The sequence below is a fragment of the Chenopodium quinoa genome, unplaced genomic scaffold (assembly GCF_001683475.1).
Source record: "Chenopodium quinoa cultivar QQ74 unplaced genomic scaffold, ASM168347v1, whole genome shotgun sequence".
NCBI lineage: Eukaryota > Viridiplantae > Streptophyta > Magnoliopsida > Caryophyllales > Amaranthaceae > Chenopodium > Chenopodium quinoa.
Genome location: NW_018743518.1, coordinates 1,281,220 through 1,305,136, shown reverse-complemented (window position 1 = coordinate 1,305,136; position 23,917 = coordinate 1,281,220). Strand labels below are relative to the sequence as shown.

The 23,917-nt window shown below is 34.5% G+C and overlaps 3 protein-coding genes across 3 annotated transcripts; 1 reads left to right on the top strand and 2 right to left on the bottom strand.

Annotated features, from left to right (window-relative positions):
• Nucleotides 1–249: 249 nt before the first annotated feature.
• On the bottom strand, nt 250–1,756 carry LOC110740068 (costars family protein-like). The gene is made up of 2 exons (XM_021920558.1): nt 1,527–1,756; nt 250–673 (listed from the first exon to the last, which is right to left on the bottom strand). The coding sequence occupies exons 1-2, from the start codon at nt 1,605–1,607 to the stop codon at nt 470–472; spliced, it is 285 nt and encodes a 94-aa protein (XP_021776250.1). The 5' UTR covers nt 1,608–1,756; the 3' UTR covers nt 250–469.
• A 1,193-nt stretch (nt 1,757–2,949) lies between these two features.
• Nucleotides 2,950–8,368, top strand: LOC110740066 (GATA transcription factor 24-like). Its single transcript, XM_021920556.1, has 10 exons — nt 2,950–3,450; nt 4,111–4,197; nt 4,279–4,412; nt 5,264–5,365; nt 5,541–5,655; nt 5,746–5,802; nt 6,148–6,216; nt 6,448–6,516; nt 7,022–7,102; nt 8,025–8,368. The coding sequence occupies exons 1-10, from the start codon at nt 3,178–3,180 to the stop codon at nt 8,109–8,111; spliced, it is 1,074 nt and encodes a 357-aa protein (XP_021776248.1). The 5' UTR covers nt 2,950–3,177; the 3' UTR covers nt 8,112–8,368.
• A 626-nt stretch (nt 8,369–8,994) lies between these two features.
• On the bottom strand, nt 8,995–21,189 carry LOC110740065 (dynamin-related protein 3A-like). The gene is made up of 20 exons (XM_021920554.1): nt 20,574–21,189; nt 16,827–17,109; nt 16,692–16,720; nt 16,505–16,606; nt 15,036–15,104; nt 14,867–14,926; nt 14,663–14,776; nt 14,391–14,439; nt 14,192–14,301; nt 13,921–14,013; nt 13,676–13,768; nt 13,461–13,598; nt 12,790–12,903; nt 12,608–12,703; nt 12,429–12,471; nt 12,155–12,300; nt 11,921–12,067; nt 10,824–10,876; nt 10,613–10,712; nt 8,995–9,727 (listed from the first exon to the last, which is right to left on the bottom strand). The coding sequence occupies exons 1-20, from the start codon at nt 20,937–20,939 to the stop codon at nt 9,449–9,451; spliced, it is 2,484 nt and encodes an 827-aa protein (XP_021776246.1). The 5' UTR covers nt 20,940–21,189; the 3' UTR covers nt 8,995–9,448.
• Nucleotides 21,190–23,917: the final 2,728 nt, after the last annotated feature.

Below are 23,917 nucleotides of genomic sequence, written 5' to 3'. Positions count from 1 at the left end.
TGACTAAGTTGAAAATTGTCTAAAACAGAAGATCACAAGTCCACGTATCTAAAACAATTTTGGTAAATTTTTCCAAAATTGAAGAGAATGTGTGGGATGTCTCAATCAACTCATTTGGGTCGAGACATTTCGTGTTCATTTCTGCTGTTTCCTATAGCCTTCATTCTCATTATCATTGGATACCAAATGGGCCAATAGTATGAAACTTTGTATTATCGATAGACAGATGGTTTGCTGAAGAGAAAGATGAGAGCTCAAAGTTCCAACTATATAGAGAATTGCAGCAAAGGTTTAGCAGAAAGACTCACATTCAGGCAAATCTCAACAGTCTAGATACAGATACATCTCAGGTAGAGCAAAGTTACATATAAGGAAGAGAAAAAAGAGTAATCATACAGATGAGATAATGAATTACAGCACGTAAGGTTCGTCCTCAATAGAATTAAAGGAAGTCGAAACATGAAGCTGATCAACTCTTCTCTGCGGCATCAGTAGAAGAAGGAACTGTTGCAGAAGGTTTCATGGTAATAATTGCATTATCATGGACACCTTGTAGAAGCAGCTCTCCGTCATAAGTCAATATTTTCCTCTTCTTTGCAGCTCTTAGTGTTCCAACGAGAGCTTCAAATATGTTTGCGCAACGATCATCATTAAATAGGACACCAAAGGTGACCTATATATATAAGGATCAAATAAGATATAAGCAGACCTGATTTTGCAGGAAAAACAGTGAATCCATAGAGCAAATTTCTAAGGAAGGCTAAGGATTAAGTGTAGGACAAGTGGACTACAAACTACATAGAATGTCTTGCCAGACATTCAGTCGAATATCAGTTAATATTCTTGCTCTCTCATTCAGCAAGCTAACAGATGACTAATGACTTCTGGGGCGCACTCTTTCGAGCAATGTTGAAAAATCGAAAACACTCATGGAGACTGAACTTTTTAGTCCTACCTAACAGCAATTTTTCGATATATTGATAGGGTGTATCCTGAGATTTTCCTGACTAAATTGGAGGGTTATTTTGGAGTACCAAGCATTTCGCATTGCATTAAGCTGTGATAAAAGCTTTCAATCCATAAGACAGGGAATTCTTGTAGCTTGCACAGGTGATCTCACATAAGGAAAGTAAATTAGTCACACAATAATTACAAAATTAACTATGGAAGTTAACCAACCATACTAAAGATATAATATCATCTAAATATGTTGGTCTTTCTTAGCCATTTCCAAAAATATATGTCTGCTCATTTCACTGTCAAATTTGGTAATATTAATAAACAATGTCCATTTTCTGAAATTAGATCCTACAATCTCAAAACCAATATTGTAAAAAATATAAAGCAATGTCAGATTAACCAGATCAATTATACTTTGAATGTTGATAATTTTGGCTGAAAAATTAGATTGACCCAGAAATCCAGATCATGCTAAAAGATGAACCTTTCAATTTCAATTTCAAGTGAAATTGGATACAAAAACAAGAAATTTATAAAAATGTGTTAGATTTAGAGAAAGAATTGACCTTATAAGATCCATCTTCTTGGATCTGACCAAGGCGTTTGATTTCTTCTTGAAGCTTCCCAACTTCTTCTTCAACATTCATGACTGATAATTTTCTCTTTGTTTGTTTGTTCTGTAAGAGCTAAAGCTGAGGCCGAAGAGACAGGATAGTAATGGACTTATACAAATGAAAGTGCTTCCCCACTTCTGTTCAAATTAGGCCTTTGATAACTAGACTACTTGCAAATTGCAATAATTGCTTATGCGGTTATGCCAATATAGGATTATTGTTTGATGTGTCACCGTGTCATTATCAAATGCCGAAAGTCATATGGCACATTTCGGCACAATTTTAAGGAAGATTATTATACGAATATGTTAATATGTTGAAAACTCTTAAATCTTACGGAGCATGACAATATATATATTATTGAGTAGCATGTTAGACATATTCGTATGGCTATATAATGAAAATAATTTCATGCGAAAAGTACAAAAATTAAAAAAAAAAGAGGAAAAAAAAAAAAAACATGCAATGTAAAACTATTGTTAAGCATGAAACTTATTTCATGTCAATTTAAATGGAATTTCTTAAAGAATTGAGGAGGGACTTGTGGGAGTTGGAAAATCCTTAAACAAAACTTAGTTTGAGGTTGCTTCAATGAATCATTTGCCAATCACATTAGTCACTTAGATTATAAATAAACTTAAAATTCATTGTAAGAACATTTACATTTTGCTAAACAATAATTAAATCTATTTCATTTGAAATTTCCTATTTGTTGGAGATGTTGGAAAATTTTATATATAATCAAGTCTCTTAATGTTGGAAATGTTGTTAACATAGTTGTTTTTTACCACAACATTTGGTAAAATAATCCTATTTATCTTACTAATTTAGATGAGTTTACAAATCACGTAAGTTTATCTAAGTCAATTTAAACTAAATACTTGAAGCAAACTTATTCAAATGATTATTACATCTCACCTCAAAAGCTTAGGGCTTGTTTGATATTGTTTTTTGTTTTTAGTTTTCTGTTTTTTTGAAAACCAAAAACAAAAAACAGGAAATAAAAAAAAGTGTTTCCACTTTTTTGTTGTCAATTTTCTACATTATCAGGATTTTAATAAGTTTGACTAATTTTATATTCATTATATGACATATATTATATGATTTTGAAAATAAAAAAACCAAAAAACAGAACACCACAACAATGCCAAATGAACCCTTAAACACTAACACTCATTAAGCCCACAAATACAAGCTTACAACCAAATTTTTATTCCATTTTATTTTCAATTAATTCTTTGTGTTTGAAACAAAAAAAGAGTCAAAGGCTAAGTCAATCCTTTCTTTCTGCCCTAAACAGTAAACACCCACATAAACACAAAATAATTAAAAAATATAGGAGTATAAAATATATTATTTTAAAAAAAAAATCCAGAAAATTGTCCTTTGAGAACCTGTAAAATGGTCTCTTCATAAACGACTTTTTGCTCTGCAACACAAAATCTAATTTCCCCTTTTTTCTCATTTATAAATTTATAATTATCCATTTTAGCACTACTTCTCTCTCTATTTTCTCTCTCTACTTCTTCGTCTTCCTCAAAAAACCAAATTCCTGAGAATTAGGGTTTTACAGAGAGATTTATGCTCTTCGAATGTTGCTGTAATGGAGGTTTCAACGAAGCAATTCGAAGATCAAAACCAGCTTGCGATTATGGAGGAAGACGACGACGACGATTTCAGCGCCGGAGGTGATAGCGCCGGTGAAGATGCGCATGTTAGCATAGCGATTCCTGGTAATGCGAATAGGCCTGATTCTGCTGCTGCTGCTGCAGTGAGGTGTTCATCTTCATCTTCGCTAATTCGAAGGAGAACTAGTGAGCTTACAATCGCTTTCGAAGGCGAAGTATATGTTTTCCCTGCTGTTACACCTGATAAGGTGATTTTCTCTCTCCTCTTTCGTTTTTTGTTTGATTTTGTGTTTTTTGGAAGCAAATTGTAGAATAGTGATTCATGGACATGCAACAGATGATTTCGATTATACATCGGGGTGCACCTAGAGTGTAATTAAACCCGAGGCTATTTTTTAGCTCATTTAGGTAGAGTCGAAGGTAGGTGTACAACACTTGAGTGTATAATAGACATTTAGCAGACATTCTCGGATTTCAAAGGAAAGAATTGGATGATTAGGAATTTTCTATCTATTTTTGTCTAAACAGAGGATATAATAATGAATTAATTGATGATCAGAAATAGATGTTGATGTTTGTGGAATGTAACAACATATCTTGGAAATACTTAGAATATACAACTAATACAAGTATCAGTATATAGTATAGTATGCAATGAATTTGCATGAATGTCTGGTAAACTGTAAGAAGTTCATTTTGATGATATGATTTTTGAAGTGAACTTGTAAGATTACCCATTCAACTGTTAAGCTATTGATCATGTGATTTTCTGGATAGTTGATGTGATTTTGTTAATTTACAAACTGAATTAGTTATTTTTGTTGATTTCCCTGCAACTTTGAGCATGTGTTTCAATTCTTATGGAGGCTTCCATATATTTGATTATGTTGTGATGTGGTTTTTGACAGGTGCAAGCTGTTTTATTACTTTTGGGAGGGCGTGACGTATCCACCAGTGTACCTACATCAGAGTTTCTACTCCAGCAGCATCATATGGTATAATCGAAGCGATGTATGTGCTAATTATATGTTATTCTGTCAATTTAATTGAGGTTATATGCTTGCAAAATGATGCAGGCACTAGGTGATCCTTCATGTGGCCAAAAAATCTCTCATAGAATTGCGTCTTTGGTTAGATTTCGAAAAAAGAGGAAAGAAAGATGCTATGATAAGAAAATTCGCTACACATGCCGGAAAGAAGTTGCTCAAAGGTGATCCTTTCGTGTCCTTTTTGACATATCAAGAACTTTTTTTCGTTTTACCCTCTGAAACCTTGACTAGCATAAGTTTCTGTTGTTTCTTATTGCACTCCAGAGGTTTAGTTCTGCTGTTGCTTGTGACAACTGACAAGTAGGTAGTTGGGTCAAATCTTAGTACTAGAATTATGACTGCTTTTTAAATTTCCATATGAAGTATATTATAGAAAGTCTGGATGTGGTTTCCTCCTAGAATTGTTGTTTTGGTTCTACTGGTCATACACGCATTCTAGAGCTGAACATTTTATTGGTAACTGCAGCTACACGCCTACACTATATTTTTGAAGGACGTGTTTCTCTTTGTCATGCAAGAATGAAATTGGATATAAATATGTATGGCCTTCTATTCAACAAGAAACTGTCGGTTCAACTTTTCCAGAATATCTAAATTGTCAATTGGCTTATCTGATAGGCTTAGTCTTTCAATATGCAGTATGGCTTTACCGCGGGATGTTCTTTTCTTCATAAGAATTTTCTCTTCATTGTTGCTTCTTGTTTGTTGATGTATTTAAAGGAAAGATTCCCCTTCCTTTGATGCATTAACCTAGGCCTAACACCATTACAGTGTTGAAATTATTGGTTAAAATAGTGTCTTTAAGTTATCATGCTGTTTTATGAACTGGACTATGTGAATATGGTATGTCTGTTGAAGTAGATAGTAAGAGTATCAATTTAAAAAAATTATCAAGCATTATTAATTTATAAAGTTTGTTCAATTCTAAAAGCTTTGTTGGAGCATATTCTGTGATTTGAAAATATGGTGCTATGTTAATTGCTAAAATATGGGTGCCAATAATGTCTTATAGGATGCATCGGAAAAATGGACAATTTGTATCGTTGAAGGATAGGTACAACTTGGCTGCTGTAAATTGGGATCCTAATGATGGTACACCACCTCCAGAATGTGTGTAAGTTTGAATCAACTTCTGCAATGTTTCTTTTTTTTTTTTTTTTTTTATTTGGGGGGGGGGGGGGAGGTGGAAGGGTTTTGCAAGTTATTGTAAGCTGACATATTCATGTCGTGTGAAGTATTGTACTCTATTTTTAAGTGATAGATCTGATGTGGCATTCTTTTCCAAACAGCCCACGCAGTTGTCAGCACTGTGGAACCAATGAAAAGTCTACACCAGCTATGCGTAGAGGCCCATCTGGTCCAAGGACCCTTTGTAATGCTTGTGGGCTTATGTGGGCAAATAAGGTGGATTTTGTTATTCCATCAATCTGCTTAAGACTGGTTGTCATGAATTTGTGATCTTAAGAGCTTGAGACATATGTGCTTATTGTTTAGGGAACATTGAGAGATCTTTCAAAGGCAGGGAGGATTATACCATTTCAGGGTGACCCGGTATGTAATCTGTAGCTTCTACATTTTCTTTAGTATTGCACCTAGTTTTCTAGATGTGTGGAGTAATGTAAAATTTGTTTTATTTTTCCTGCATTAATTGTTATGTATGAAAGACTAGTTATGTGGTAATCTAATTGAGGCTTTGTTCTCCATAGCTATAATTTCTGATATACTTTCCTGATTATAACTTTTTTTTTTTTTGAGCTTTTGCTGAACATTTTCTAAAATTAACTTATTCTGCTTAATTTTCTATTTATTGTTTTATTATTTTAAATTGTAATTTGTTTGAGTAAGTTGGAGGAATTAATTATGCTTTATTTAGATTTTGTGATGTTGCATTTTCAGGACACTCCAAGTGATGTAAAGCCTCTGGCCATTGAGCCTGACAGTTCTTACGGCAATCAAGAAACCCGGGTAATGTATCTTCTTTTCCAATTTATAGTATTAAGGATCACCCCCTATGTGCATCCAATTACCAGGTCAATATTTGGTAGTTAGGGAGCAAATTTGTCCGAGCACATTGGCTATTTACTCTGTATAAGTCAATAAGATGGCCAATCAAAAAGCTGGTCTATTGTCATTTGATTGTTAGGACATATGCTACTGAAAGACTTATGGTTCACGTGGATAACAATCTTACTGCAGAAAAGCCCAGAGGAGGCAAAGCCTTTCGCTTCTGAATCAGGAAAAACCTCGACGAGGGAGGATGAACAGGTACAAATTCTTAAATAAAAATCTGGGTTTTCCAGGTTGATACTTGAATATAAATAGGTTTTTGTAACCTTGACTGTTCATCTGCAAAAGGGATGTTAACAAATGATCAGGGATATGAATTTTTCATGCCAGCCCTATTTTCTTTTCCTTTGATTCTGTAACCAAGTGAAAGTCTAACTCTAGGTTCTAAACCCGAGTTAATCCTCTTATCCTGCAAGTTGATGACATCATTACCATGCTTCATCGAGATCGTCTTGTGTGTCAAAACTCAAAAAAATGTCCTCATTATATCTCCTATTTGTTTAGTTTGGATTACCATATTCAAACGAGTGAAAGCTTAATCATGGTTTTATGGAAGGAGGTTAGACCACATCAGCAAACAATCCCCGTTCCAATTTGTTTTTCTTTAGTTCAGTGTGGACCAGTATCATGAATAGAATAGTTTATTGGAGTTCTCACTGGATATTGTGTTTCCAAGTACTAACATCATTCTGTTTCTGTACAGGATTTGCTGGAGAATGACGAAGCTGTAACAAATGATTCTGCTGTCTCATTGCAAAATGCATCAGTCAGTGTCACTGAGCAGGTAGTTCAATTTACATTCAATAACGTCTGTGATTGAATGTGTATGGAACATATAAATCCCTTGACAAAATATTATGAAATACTAAGGTCGTTTGTCAGACGTCATAGTAGGATTACTGTTTTTCCCCTAACCGCCTGTTAGATATACATAAGCATAGATATGAATGTGCCCCATGTGGCCAAATAGGTTTTTGAAGTGTTGGCATATTTAATGATCGAGCTGGCAATCCACAATTAGGAATTATTGTAGGAAAAATTAGAGCTTGATAGTAGGTGGACCATATGGAGTAGATATTGAAGTAGTCCCTACTATTTTAAACTAAAGGAATTCACAGTTTCAAGACTGAAGCTTGACTGTTTAATTCCAATATACGTAGTAGTATATTGATATAATATAAGAAATAAGTTATTATAAATAAACAACAATAATCAAGAGAAATTAAGTTTGATTGGTCGACTTGAAAGCTTGGATGCCTTTTCTTCTGAAAGGGAGGGATAATATGATAATCTAATTACTGGGAAAAAAGGCTTAGTAATTAACGTGGAAACTATTGGCCTTCCACACTTTGGTGACTTTTGGATCACTGGATCTACTTGAACTTTAGATGAAGTAATTAATTAAATTAAGTTGTTTCCAACTTTCCATACAACAACGGGTGAATTGAACAATATGTGAACTAAACCTAGAATTTGCACTTTTGCAGCTCTTGTGAGCAGATGAGAGCGGAAGTTTGGATAACCTTACTTTCAACCAAACTTGCGTCCTGGAATTTGTGTTTGTGCTGAAATATGTGTTTGTGCTGTAATTTGTGTTTCTGTTGTATTTAAGTCCAGTGCTTTGTCCTTTGCTCCCATACACTTCTTTGGAATCGTTGTTTATGCATGGCCATCAATGACCACCTGAAGTTGCTTCTATTTTGTAGGAGGCTATAGAAGAAGTTACCAATGGTTCTGGAACAGAGTTTGAGATTCCTTCTGGCTTTGACGAGTCAATGGGAGCTTTCTACTGACTTAAACTTATTGGGAACACATTTTTCATTTGGGTTGCGACAGCAAGCACTGCACAAGTAGTCGGTACATGTAATTATTTAGTAATTAACACCTCGTCAACTTACAGGATTGTGAAGCAAATTTTCCAATCTGTTGTTTGTAAGAGGACTACCTGCCCTTACTACAAACAATAGATTTAAGGCTGTATGTAACGACAAAAGATTTACTTGTGAACCAATTTTAACCTGTCATATACTGAGCCTAAAGGTTTTGTGTAGAAGTTTTCCGCTTCAGGTGTTTCTTGGTCATTGACGCAAGACACAAATTGCAAGGGTTCTCCACTCCAATTCCCCCGTTTTAATTTTTCGCAGGAAGACAGGCAAGCATCTCCTTTGGACCCTTATGATATTCGTGGAATATTTTTCCACGATCTATCTACATGATTGTTCAAGCTTAGGACTGGCCACTTATCAACTCAGGTAATGATTTCGGAACTGGAACAGTTATGAAAAATCAGAAGTTTTATTAGAAGGGCTTGCTTGTAAAAAGTCAAGTGATACAGGAGATTAAGGCTTCACAACGACCCATTACACGTAACGTTCAACCCAAGCAAAAATTAGTCCTGCTGTGGAAGGGAGAAGCATTTTAATACATCAATATAAGTCCTTCACGCTAACATCACAATACTCCTAGTAAGCACTTTGGTGCCCCAGAAAATGGTCAGCATCAAGGAACTCAGTACCATGTACATATGTACTAGTGCCCACTTCGTAACCCAAACAATGGGTATCAAGACATGATTATTGCTAATGATTTACAAATTACATTTACCAGGATTGCAGCATTTTACAAAAATAAAAATAAGGGCAAATTGAGAAGACACGATAACTAATAAACGAATTGTAGACCACAAAGTGTAATAGTTTCAATGCAATAGTATATGTTCAATTACAGGACTTCAGAATATACATTCTATCAATACTTCCATCATCTTCTTTCATTGGCAAACAAACCAAAATTATTTGTATGGCAAAACTGAATAGAGGTAAAACATTACCCCTACTATACCTAATCGACTTCAGGCATGCTAACTAGGACAAGTAATAATATGACGAAAAATAAACTGATAGGCCAAAAGAGAAAAATACATGGACTGTTTTAAGGATATATGTTTCAAGAATCTGCGGATTTCATTTTACCACCTCAAGACTTATGCAACTTTTAATATCACTGAAATGAAACTTCACAAAACAGTGCAAAGGCTTCTTATGGAATTCTTTCACCGAAGATTCAATGATACTGGACAGACCAATAGAAATGAATGAAATTGGGATGATTGAGCAGACTGACCATATAACTACATATGGACAGTTGGATACAAACCAGGTAGAGAGCTACGTCCACCACCATCATTAGAATCAGCATTACCATAAAATGGTGATTGTAGTTCACCTGAGTGGGATGATTTTTTTGACTTGTGGGTTTTAGGAGAGGCCGAATAGGAATCACTTGAATGACTGCTGTTTGAGTACGCAGATGATGGGAGCCCATTAAACTTTGGCAAACCAGTAGCATAAGTACCCAAACTGTATCCCTTCTCAACTGTATCTGCCTCTAGCGGCAATTCATCAAGTACCTGTAGTTGAAAAACAAGAATGCAAGTCGAAAAATGATGCTTAGAAACCTACAGAATTTCATTCTCTCAACACTAACAGCTGAAGAAATTCGTCGAGCTCCAAGTGGGTGTAATGTAAAGACAGACAAGTTGAAAAACAAGAATGCAAGTCGAAAAATGATGCTTAGAAACCTACAGAATTTCATTCTCTCAACACTAACAGCTGAAGAAATTCGTCGAGCTCCAAGTGGGTGTAATGTAAAGACAGACAACGAAAATTTGCAAATTTAGTATCCAGAGACCAAAGAACACATAAGCAGACAGGTAAAAACAAGTAGATGACTACATTTTGGCAGCCATGAATAAACAAGAAAAAAAAAAAAAGTCATCCAATACGGAGCAAGGACCACATAGACTTCAATTCATGATGATAACCTCCAAAAAACGAAAAATTCTTGTGTGCCTACCAAACTCAAGTGCAATGTGTGATGATCACCTCCAGAAAACAAAAAACCTTATACCACTTAATAATATTCTGTCAAGACCAAAAATTCTTAAGTGCAATGTGTGATGATCACCTCCAGAAAACAAAAAACCTTATACCACTTAATAATATTCTGTCAAGCACTGGACTGTAAACTGAGTCACATTTTTTGGAAAGTCCATTTATTTATATATAAGAATTAATTCAAAGTTTCCACACAGAAAAAGACAAATTATGCTGTAAATACTCAAATTTGAAACACATATCAACAATTCCTAAACATCACACACATCCACAGAGAATTTTATTAAGCAAATACCGACAGCAGCAAAGGCAGATTGATAAAGTCTCCAAATTTAAGTGGAAAACTGATATGCAATGATGTTACAGTTCTTAGGGTTTCCTAAGTTACAGAAACTTACCCGGAAAGCCTGGTTGAGAATGCGTAATTTTTCTCGAGTTTGCCTCCTTTTTGTTGCAACCTCATCAGGTTCTTGCAACATCTCCTCGAAAAGATTCTCCCTGTATCATGGGCAAATCAGTGCCATCAGGTTTATTCAAAATCTATCTTATGCTTTGTTAGATGTTATTAAAAAAAACAACTTAAAACATTTTGTGGAAGCTTCATGTTACCTATAGAGCTTTTTAATAAACACGTTGTGAAGCTCTCGTTTTGTATGGTTTACCTGCACAATATTCATATAACAAAATGATAAATCAACTACAGAGATAATGACAGCAATAAGCCAATAACCCATTTTACCACTAGCTGTTACTTGTTAGTTGTTATTATGCCAAAGTATGACTAGACCATACTAGAACAGAAAAGCCAGACTGAAGTACAGCTTTTACAATCTATATTCCAATTCACATTTCAAATTGTTAACCTACTAGGAAACATTAAATTTCAAGTCACTGCAAAATAAACAAACATGCTATATTTTTTCAATTATATATATGTTCTGGAAGAGAACAATCTTAAACTAGGCCAGCACAAGCCTCACTCAATACTCATGTAAAAAACATGGAAATCAACGAGTATAACGGGGTAAATAAATTATATTTTTCAACTTGACCGAGTATAGAAGCACTGTTCTTTTTCATGCTGGTATAGCTCTTCAACCAAAGCACTATAGGAGAAATAATGCACTCCCAGAGATAGATTAAACCATCCTTGATGAAACGATGACGTTCATACCATGATGAAGGAATGCACATGTGGTACATGGATGGTATATACCACATCGATGTGATACCATGATGAAGGAAACTCATATATGTTAGTAGCCTATAGACCATTTAAAGCAGTCAATTCCCAAACCAGTATAACAAAGTAACAGAAGCCCAATGCCCAAACCAAACCATTGTATAATCAGGAGTTTCAAGGGCATCTGAAGTAGATAAAAGTCTACAAAAAACGACAAATCTGTAATCCACCTGTTTCTCTTCTCCACTTAATAGATTAAAGATTCAAACTCCCACACACCAAAAAGGAAGGAAACTTACAAACTAGGTCAGAGGTAGATCCTTACCAAATCACAGTTATATATGTCTATATCTCTATATTCACAAAGTTTGCATGAAGCATAAAGCCATAAATAGCTAAGAGAGCAAATGCGGACTACAAACTTAAAAAAATTACATATCTACAACCATATAGAGTTGATGCAAAAGGCAAAACTAAAGAACAGATATAGGAGGAAATTGATTTAGGGTAGTCAAGATCTCACCAGGAAGTGCATGATCGCCTTAGGCACAGAGTCTTCCACATTCTTCCTGACAATGTCATAATATGACTTCAACAACAATTTGGTGACAGCAATTTCAATTGCTTCATTCTCTGTACAAGTCTCTGCAGGCCTTAGTATTGCTGGTGGCTTCAAGACAGAAAAGTAAATTAATACTTCAAAGCTGACAAAGTAAAGCAAAGATGGGAGCATTATCATCACTAAGAAAACACTTACTTCCTTCAAATGTATCATCGAAAAGGCATGGTCCAAGATATGAACAGGCTCACTTGACTTGTTAATGTTGGTTTCTTTAGAAGACATGCGGTTGTCAGTAGCACCAAAAATTGATGAAATCCCCCAACTAGAGTTAGTTGCACCTCCTGTTCAGACATTATCTATATATCAAAATCACAAAACCCATGGTTTCCTATGAACATGGTAAATATTGTCTTATTTCAATTTGACTAGATTGAAGTATATAATGTAATAATAATGGGTAGAATCTTACCAGGATGTGCAGGCTTTTCACTGTCAACTACAGATCGAATGTTCTGTCAATCAGACAAAATGTCATCAAGCAAGTAAATAGTTAGTACTTATTACTCAATCTACTAAAATATTTCCAATAATTAAAAGGGAAATGAAACTTAGTACCCTGCAGATATAGTCAGGTCCGAGTTTTCATACCTGTTCTGACATAACTCCATTTGCATTTCGAGGAAGAATAGCTCGTGTTTTGATGGTCCTTTCAGATGCAGGTGCTTTATCTGTATCCCCACCATCCTAACAGCCAATATGCACCAACTATGAAATGAAATAAATAAATAAATAAACATTAACTCATTGATTAACTGTGCCTTGACAGGTACCTTTAGCTTTGGGATAGATACTGAAGTTCTTGAGGACTTGATATGTTGAGAAGCAACCTCAACAGCTTTGGCTCCACCAAGAAAATTAGGATGTGAAGTATTTATGTAGTCCATCTATGAAATTTAAACTAGAATTTAGTATTCTAACCACAAGGACCTTTTGGGGCTTGATCTAGTCCACTAGCAAATTACTCCTCTGTAGATGTAGTATTAAACTATTTACCATAAATTTAAAAGAAAATGGTGGCTCTACCTTTAATACAAGAAATGATCAATATTATCTTAATAATGTAACAGTAACAGCATAAACAATGTAAAAGAGCAGATCAAATTGTTTAGCTAGATAGCCTAGATTATCATTCTATAGTGCACAATGCAAGTACAAACTTCAGTAAGTCAGATAAGACTCCAATCTACCTTCCAGCTAAGCAACCCTACTCTCGACAGATAGTCATCAGTGAAGACTAGTGTACAAGCAAGAATAAGCAACACACTTTACAGATCACCCAATACAAGTAAGAATAAGGACTACAGGAAGTGAAATCACTAATAGTAGTACACAACAAATTTTAAATTGAAGTACATAAAGATAGAGACAACTACAAACATGAAAAAGGAAAATACCCAATGAATTGAAGATAAATAATTAACACTCTTTTAGCAGCAATTACCTCCATTTCTATAATATGCCCAATCATTGCCTCAGCAGGTTGGAGGCCTTCTCTCAGGAAGCTATTAATGACTTCATCCATTCGCTTCCTAAGTATAGGAAAGCGCTGCAATTCACTATTCAGACAGCGATGGCTCATCTACATGAAGAATATTCTATAATATTTTAGCACCTGGAATTTATTATAAGCCAGATGATACAGAAAAACTTCACTACCTTTATCAATTCGTCATATATAAACCTCGCACATTGGTGACTTGGATCTAATAGACGAGCAATTTGTTTTCTAATAAGAACTTCAAATGGTACCTACATTTTCCACAGTTAAAATCCAAAAAGTTTAAAGGCCAGAAAATAAATAATAAAAAAATGTTTGATGTTAAGACACTTGAAAGGAAATCCAATAACAAAACACATTATTAAAAAAAAACTCATCAATTCGGTATCATTAAAGAACTTACTTCTGGAACAAATAATGCAGATTTAGGACCAGTTGCATTCTGAATAGCTGTTCGGATGTCATCATCACTTAAATCCTCACATGGATCCACCTCCTATAATAAAGATTATTAAAAATATATAGTAATCAATAAAAGTTCTCTATTACTTGAAATTACGACTAGACAAAAATAATTTTTTAAACAGGAAATCACAGCAAGAAAGACACACAAACATCAACAATAGAAACAGAAATCCAAGAAGAGAGGGAAGGAGTAAAGTCAGAATTTGAACCTCTAAACTCTTTACAAATATTGATTGGAATATGTAATGAATTCTTGCACCACCAGACAACTCAGATGTTGACATTTCTTCATTCTTCCCTTCTATCATAGAAGCAAAAGCTGTTCAAACAAATCTTACCAATTAAGCATTAACCAAGAACAATAAAGTAAATAAAATGTATGTACAGACAAACATATAGCAGACCTACCTTCTGAGTACTTAGACAGAATGTTCAAGATGAGAGAACCCTGACCAGCCTAGCAACAACAAAAAGCAAAGAGATTTAAGTAGAAGTTTAGCAACATGCAAGTTTATAGGTCCACTGCATTTAGTCTAACTGCTAATTTGAAGCAGAAATTCCAACAGCACTCCAAACCATGCTATATTATAAGACATCTTGCATAATTCTAAACAAACTAACCAAGTGATAGTGAATATTCCAGCTTTCCAACAAATAATCAGGATACACAAGGATCATACCTTAGATTCAACTATTTCTCCATAACTGGCATGCTCCTTGGCAACAGATACAAGTTGAGCACTAATATTCGCTTTCAAACCAGGAAGAACTGATTTGATGTGTCGTACTAGAATCTTCAAAATGAATAAATAAAAAAACCAACCATCAGGCTTAAAACCCAAATATATAAGAGATAAGATACAGTAGCACTAAATTGTTCTCACCTGGTTCAACTTTTTGGCTAGTTGTGGAACGCCACAATGATCTGCAATATCATTGTACACCTGCATAACCCAAGTGAAACCCCAAAAGAAAGATCAGGAATGAAATATACCTACAACTCAATTGAACAAGTAAAATGAGTAAATATACAAAAGGCTAGAGGTACTATACTGGACGGCTACGGAAAAACTTCTCCTCAGCCAGGAGGGCATCTTTTATGCTTCTATTATTCGCAATGTCCTGTTTTGATAAGACACAGCAGAGTGATGAAAAAAATATAATTGACTTGACAACAGAAAACTGTGAAATTATATAATACGTATGGTAACAACTAACAATACCTATCAAAAAGATCTCTTTATTCTACAACATCCAATATACCTTTATATAATGCAAGATCAAACACATGGAACAACTAAAGTCTGGTGTTCCAGTAATGCCTGAATGCAATAGGCATTATCAATAGAACTGACAGAAGAGAAAGAAATATTCCTTACTTTTGGAACCAATTACAGAACACAGACAAAATACAAGTCAACAAACTCAACTAACCTTATTAATCAAACTACAATTTACATAAAGTCATCAACAAGGACAAAGATGACTTTTAGATGCATGCTTTGAATTAAGTTGTTTCACGTATGTGCATTGTTAGCAGCCATTACAAAAATTGTTTGGTATTTTACACAACTGACAACCTTTAGTGACGCAGATATATACTCCATAAGACAGCTGCCCGTCTTTTCACTAATGGGTGCCCAATATGTGTTTAACTATATACAATATGCTGTCTTTTATTCTTACAATCAGAACCATAGTTATTTCTATATTTATCATCCATATTTTTACCGTTAAAGCTGTTAATTCCACAATTACACTACAACCACCATCATTTTCCTCTGAAAATGTCCAAAACTACTTTGCTGAAAGTTTTGCGCAATCCCAACCTTGAGGGTACAGCAGTATGGTAAGCTTCACCTCTAAAGAGTCCAGAGAGCAAGATCCAGTCCACACAATAAGTTATTATTACACCTAAAATTAACAAACAATTCTCGTGTAACATCCTCTTCAGTCCAATTAATCGCCCCATACAGCCATATTCAAAGCTCACCAATCACATTTTAACTCCCTACACCATATTATGTTCTTTAGCCTTTTCATCATGTAAATTACAAATATATGACTATGTCAATGTCAATCTAAATGAATTTGTTTGCTTCTGGCTCCACGTCAAATCATTATGAATCATTTCATTGGCAAAATCATCCACCATCTACCACTAATATGAGGAATAAAGACAATTCTGATTCAGCTCAACACAGATACAGCATAATGCAGCAAAAGCAAGTTTAGGTGAAACATGCAAAAAACTTGATTTGAAAAAACCCTAAAATTCAATAAAAGCAATAAAATTCTTTAAAACATGATTTTTGAGAATTCACTAAAAACAATAAAAAAAAAAAAATCCTTAAGCCAAGAGTCCAGGAACCCAATAATTAATCCTCCCAACATAAGGAGTATTTGGCAATAAATAGAAATTCTATAAGACAAGATGAATGGACCAAACATCCAGAATTCTTAAAGCGTAGTTTTTGAGAATATGGTCAAAGCCATCAAATTATATAAAAGAAAAAATGTACCTCTTGACTACGATTCACAACGCCCACATAACCAAGTCGTAGTGGTATAACTTTTCCAAGCAGAAAATTGCGAGCATCTGTGCCTCTGTCCATAATGTCTAGCTGAAACACCATAAAAGAGTCCAACATCTTAGCAGAAATCACAGTATCATTTAACGTAAAATAAACTAGCTAACATGCCATGCACCTTTGTGATAACACCAATTGTTCGATATCCTGCCCAAAATAAGCCAAAAAATTGATGAATATAGTTGCAAAATCATGACTTGATTGATTTAAAAATAAAAAAAAACTGAGTAAGAAATATTATCGCTTAACTCACCATCAGGATCTGCAATTCCAGCCATCTGTAAGGCATCTGAATTTGCTAGATCAGAGTTAGCAGGGGTGACCGCTAATATTAAGCAGCTAGGGATTTTGATGTAGGACATTATCATGGTTCTTATTCGTCCTTCAATGTCAGATGGCTGATCACCAACTGGAACTTTTGTTATTCCCGGGAGATCTACTAAAGTAATATCAAGAACAGTAGGTGAAAATATTTTCAGACGAATCTGCTTGTCAACAACACCTTTGTTTCCTCCAGCCTCTCTGTCAGTTTCAGCCTGCAATAAAGAAATATATAATAATAATTATTAGTCTTTAGAAATTTCCAATCCTACTAGAGTCATAGGCCACTTCTAAGAGGTATCACACGTATGGTATTAAAACAAGTAGAGAATATAAACAGAGCAACAGCAAGGGGAAGAAGTGATACCAACCAAAATTTTCTTTGAACTAATTAATAAAGAATATACATGTGAACATATTTTAGAATGTGGAGCACAAAACAAACCAACTGCAAACAAGATAGCTATCTTCAAACATCAAAGCTAAAGGTCAAGTGTATAGTAGATAGTGGTTCTTTCTGGTCAGTATGCTGTATTTGAGGTAAAAATATACTTCGTATTTCTTAACCTTGGTCCTCCAGATCAATGTATAAAAAAGCTCAAGGCGACTTGAAGCAATAAAGGTCCTGCTGCGCCTAGGTGCACCTTGGGCACGTGTAATGCATCAGGCCAACACACCACCTGTTCTTCACACTGGCAGCATGAGGCAGAATAAAGGGGTAGGCTAACACACCACCACAAGAAGCACTACCTTAAAGCTGCAGTAGTTGTTGTGTTGGTTTATTAGCTGCACTACCTTAATGCTGCAGTAGTTGTTGTGTTGGCTTTTAGGGATGAAGACAAGAATTAGTATGTAGCAATTAAAGTTGTATTTGCTTAGCTATGTAGTATATATAGGTAGAGAATAGAGAGTAGTAGAAGGAAAATAGGCAGAAATTTGTATTGGGAACCCTTGGAGAGTAATGGCCTAGAGCCATTGTTAGAGAGTGATAGCCTAAAGTTACTAACCTATCTTGTAACCTCTTTTGCCATTGTCCATCAAACATCAAGCTTTAATCTTTACTCATATGCCTTATGAAATCAGAAATACAAAGTCAGATTATAAGTCTATTAAAGCGCGCTTCAGTTCGTCAGGCGCACAGTTTAAAACAGCTACAGAAATTTCCTTATGTGCGCTCCTGGTGCGCCTCTTTGAATGCGCCTCACCAAGAGCAAAATAGGTGCTACCCTAATCGCCTAGTGCCTAGGTGCACCTTTTTATACACTGCTCCGAAAATTTTAGAATGCGACAGAAGCATAAAGTGCAACAATGCACAACCATGAACTCTAAAACTAGACATTTTCCTTTTCTACTTAAAATCTCACACAATGCAGCAGACAATTGTATCAACATAACTATAATTTCAAAATCAAACCAAGACGACTGTACTGGCTCAACTCTCACAAAATGCCATTCTAAAGTTTTGAACGCATCAATCTGAAGCATGGAGGAAGATTCAGAAGAACGAATGAAACATAATCAGGCCAATCTAGTTGTACAAGTTCGTTAAAATTTCCATGACAATGTTCATCACACATTTAAAAGGAATGAACTGAGAGTGCTCCGCAATTTCAAATAGCAAGTTCCATTTTTTAAGGATTTTGTAAGATGGGAGGCTTGTAGCCCAGTGCTTCGTTGCAAGCAACATCAGCCCTTCGTTAACCATGAGCAAATAACTCTTGTGGCCGTTGTTATATAAATTTGAAATTTCTTTTGAAGATCCCATAGTTTTGACCCCCCCCCCCACCGACTCTATTCACCCTATCGTTAATGGGTGACCCATGCCTACACCAAATTTAGTTCCAAAGAACTAAAAAAAAAGCATTGACAAGGACTCCAATGAAATGTCTCATCAACAAGACATCAAGACCTAGTGCCATGTAAAAAAGGCCAACGGACGCTCACAAAACTGAGTCGTGCATGATTTTTATTGCAGAACAAAAGAAAGAAGACCATTGATCAGTATAAATGTGCATTTGGCAATGCAAAAAGCTACTAAATCGATAATCCAGCCTTTTCAATGCTCCTTTAGCAAGTGAATGCCACTCCGGCAATAAATAATAATAAAAAAAAGGAAGAAAAAAAAAATTACAATAGGAGAGATAAAAAATTTAATATGATGCACAAGAGGGTGAAAATAGTAGTATAAAACTCTTCTTCACTTATACAGCAACAGTACACAGCATGTACCAACTAACTACAATAGATCTGTTCATAATTTCACTACTGACTAGTGCATATTTAAGAAAGGATGGAATGAAAACAAAAAATTACATGGGGCCTCTTGAACCTATAACCTTAGCAAGGGAGTCATATGTGTTTCCTTCTAGCAAGTAGAAGCCCCAAACTGTGAGAATCCTCTCACATCCTGAATTAAAGCATCAGGTATAACAAATCAAGTAGCTAATTGATTCCTCTTCCCAATCAATAGAGATCATAAGAACTAAATCCTGATACCACTGGATGTCATTCAAATACCACAACTTCCATCCTCTACTAAACACTACCATCCTCAAAGTTATAAGGAAACTTGGTTTTACCAATCAGTATAGATATCTTAAGGAGTAAATCCTAAATCCACACTCTCTGAGAACTGAAGCATATTTTATTGTAAGTAATATTAGTGATAGTTTTTGAAGGTGTACACTGTACAAGTGGTTTTACTTTGTGTGTGAACATTGACCATAGATTCTGAATTAGTCTTGCTTTGTGCTCAGAAATAAGATATAATGTTACCTTAGATTTAAACTCTCGTAAATCCAAAATTTGACAAATTTTTATTCCGTTAAATATTTCCCTTTGTGCTGTCTATTAGGACCTGTCCATTGCTTGGTTCTTGCATCCGAAACACATCAAAAGCCTTTCACACAACCACGCATATAGAATACATACTTCAAGTACGTTCCACCTAAACGTAGTATTCATACTTGCTGCTGTCACTAACCATTATGCAAAACACTAGGTTTGAACTCCTTAGCACATAGTACACCATTGTTTACCACCATTAAAAGCTTAAATTGACCACGCCAAAACAAAAAACAAAAACAAAAAAATTAACACCTCCCAACACTAATTTAAACACTCTACTCAGCACCAAAGGACTAAATGTAACTTGATGTATTCAGTATTCTTCCAATCAGACATTCATACAGGGTAATAACACTAAAGAGGCAATCCTGCTTCGAAACAACCATCAATTAAACAAAACCGTACTCTATCCACTTAAATACTACCTTAATTCACAAATTAGTCACATTCATTTCGTCCTCGTAAATAGGCAAAGAAAATCAGATTATAATGCAGCATTCAACTCTTACTCATACAATTCTAATGATTTCAAATTCAAAATTAAGCATTCAAATTCGCACTCTATACATGATTTATCAATCATTTTCCATTATCGCTATCAATCAAAGAAAATTAGATTATAATGCAGCATTTCAACTCTTCCTCATGATTAAGCATTTCAATTCTAATGACTTCAATTTCAAAATTAAGCATTCAAATTCGCATTATACACCTGATTTACCAATCACTTTCCATAAACAAAGCTAAAATGCAAATCAAAACATCCATTTCTCACTTAAAAAAAAAAACAAAAAATCTTACTAAAATCATTCAAAAGGCAACATAAATATACCTGAATTTCCCTCCGAATATCATTGAAATCATAAAATCGTTTTCCAGGAAGATGCAAGAACTCTCCCCACTCCTCATCACTCCTCTTAGTCTGCAAGAGCTGAAGCACAAGCGGACGACGAGTACAAATATCGCAACCTCGCGGCAAGAAATCGCGGCCAACAAGCGCTTCTAGAACGCTCGATTTACCACTACTTTGGCTTCCAACGACGGCGACTTGCGGCAAGTCAAACGCAGGACTACTTCCAAGCTGTGCCGCAATATCCTGAAGCTTGTTCACTATCGGAATCACCGACTGCCCTAGCGACGCCGCCGTAGACGGTGGTGGCGATGGCGGCGGGATTGAATCGTCCGCCATTGATGACATTGGAGGTGAGGAGAGAGAAAGTGAGAGAAATCGATCGATAGAAATGGAAACAAACCCTAGAGAGAGAAAGAGGGGTTTTTCAAAATTTTACAGGAAGAAGAAAGAGGAGAGAGAATAAGAGAGATTAGGAATTTTTCAGGGAGGAAGGTATGATGTGTTACTACTGTGATTTTTTTTTTTTTTTTTTTTTTTTTTTTTGTAGGAGGAGATTTTTGGTTTCGCCAATATCTTGGAGTGGAGGAAAGGGGGAGGTGTCGTTTTTGGTTGATATGGGTGTCGTTTTGATTTTTGGAGGGAACAACGAAAAAGAGATGTGACTATGTGTTTGTTAGGTGTTACGAGCCCACTTCGTGTTGGACAACCCTAGAAATATTTTGGGCAATCATGGACTCAAATGATACCAACTTACAAAGCCATTTTATTATGCTAAATGAATTTCCGCCAAAGTTAATAATTCGTAATAAACTTTGAAAGAACTTACCAATACAAACATTCTCCAAGTACTTCCTTTGAAGTTTACGTGTTTTTTTTTTTTTATTAACTTTGGTTATTTATTTACATATAGTATTTTGAATTATATGGATTAATATCATATATAACTATAATATATGTTTGTTTAGAGTGAAGTCAATGCTATGAGCTATGTGAATTAATAATTTTGATCTTAAAAACATGACACGTGGTATTGTTGCATTATTTCTTAAAATTATAAATAATTTAAAGTACTTTTCATGTCACTATTCAGAAATTTTGTTAAGGGTGTATAATAGCATGTCACTATTTAGAAAATTTGTTAAGGGTCGTATAATAGCATGTCACTATTTAGAAAATTTATTAAGGGTTGTAAAATTATATATCAAATTATTAATCAATTAAGTTATGGGGGTTGAGATGAGACAACATAATATAACTATAATCATAAATGATAAAGGAGAACGATACCAAGAATTAATTTAAATTAGACATGCAACATGTATGTAAAAGTTAAAAATCTAGTTAGAGATAATGGCCAGTAATAAGTTGGTCCTTATTGGTTAGGTTTAGTGATAAAGGGCTTAACCAGCATACCAAGCAACTGAGATAAGGGTAATATTGCTTTGCCCTTCTCCCGATTATATCCCATCGAAACTAATGGCAAGATGAGATGACAAAAAGGAAAGTGTGAAAACTATTCTAAAACAGAGAGAGTACTCAGAGTAGTTTGTATGGTCTCTTTTCCATAAAATATAATTGATCTAGCGAAGCTTGATCTAAAAAAAAACATTTAATAACTTCCTTTTTCTAATAATCTAGTTCTTGTTTCATGTCTAGGAGTGAGCAAAAATGGGTACCCGGTCTAAATCCAAGAAACCGGTCCCATTTGTTGGCGGTGTTCATTTACAAATGTACAAGCTAAGGTCAATCTATTTTGTTTACAAAAGTACAAGGTCACTGTAACTAGGCTTGTAATTTGCAAGTGTGAAGATTTTAACCATATTTTCGATTGTCGGGGCTGTTTTAGCTGAGCCACATGATAATCATCAGTTTTACAGCTAGTCTAATATATGTAGGTATGTTTGATGGAACAAATGACAATGGGTTACAAGTCATTTACCAATATTTAAAGTTGGTCTTGCAAAAATGTCCATCATTGTCATCAATTTATCGCCCCCACTTAAAAACAAACAAAAAATTCCATCAATTCATATCATTTGATATGCATTTAACTCCTAGCCAACAATTAAAAATAAAAAATCTAGGATTCGATCACCACACCATCTGATGCGTAGTTCTAATTGACATGTGTGATATTAATTATGAGATAAATAAAAAAATTAGCTAAAATAATTTAAACACAAATAAAATAATCATATTAAGTGCTTAATTATAAAACGTATTGCAATCATATAAAAAAACAAAGGATGTAATAAAGAGACACGTCAAATTAGGTAAAAGTGATGGTGGATATAGGCATATATCTAGTCGATCATAAAGTTAATTAATTATTCACTGCAGATATAATATGGTAAGGAGTCAAATTTTAACAGCAATAAAAGTCATGACCGAGAAATTATGTGCTTTGTGGATTATTTATATGATGGATCATGACCTTCGTTAACCCAATAGACTTGCAAATAATGACCTCTCAATTTCTCAAACGAAACAAAACAGACAAAATGGAAACTTTGAAAATATGAAGTAAAACTAGTGTTCAATGAGCAAGTCAATGAATTAAAGAAGCATAAGAGGCTGAGTCTAATGTTTATTAGCCTCCCTCCAGTCCATAGACTAACAACATAAATTATAAAAAATGTTTTTCAAACTTACATATATATGAAGAAGGAAAGGTCGTAGACTAAAGGAATATCGAATAAGACCGTGCAATATTTAATTTCAACGCTTGTAATTGGCCAAAAACTAGGACTTTTTAGAAATTACATTACATTAAGTGATGCTTAGTCTTAATTAGAATGGATAATCGACATAATGATGATATAATGCTATTAATTAAGGAAATTGACAATTTCAATACGTTCATTATTATTCCCTTCCGTACGTGTTTGGATGCACAAGTCACGTTTTCAACGTAATCTTTGATTAAGTTATTTACCTATTTATGTTGAAGCATGCAAGCTAATGCAATCAAAGCCAACATTTTGTATTTGGACAATATTATAGTGATCATTCAAGTTTGCCTTGCCTAATGTAAATGACTTGGTCATAGAATTAGGTATACTTGATCAAATAAATAAATGCACCGCTTTTAATTTCTGAAGCATATAGTTTCTTTTGTATTATGATCGAAATGAAAAACATATAACTTTAATCACATGTTAAAGAGTATTTTATCATACAATGTCCCGGCTGGTCCTATCTTGTATATACAAGATTCAACCTAACTCAATTTATATAGCCGTCAAGTTGAGAATGTTAAAGAGTACAGTAAATAAGAATTTGAGAAATTTCATATATTGCTAACGTTTGTGATAACAAGCTAA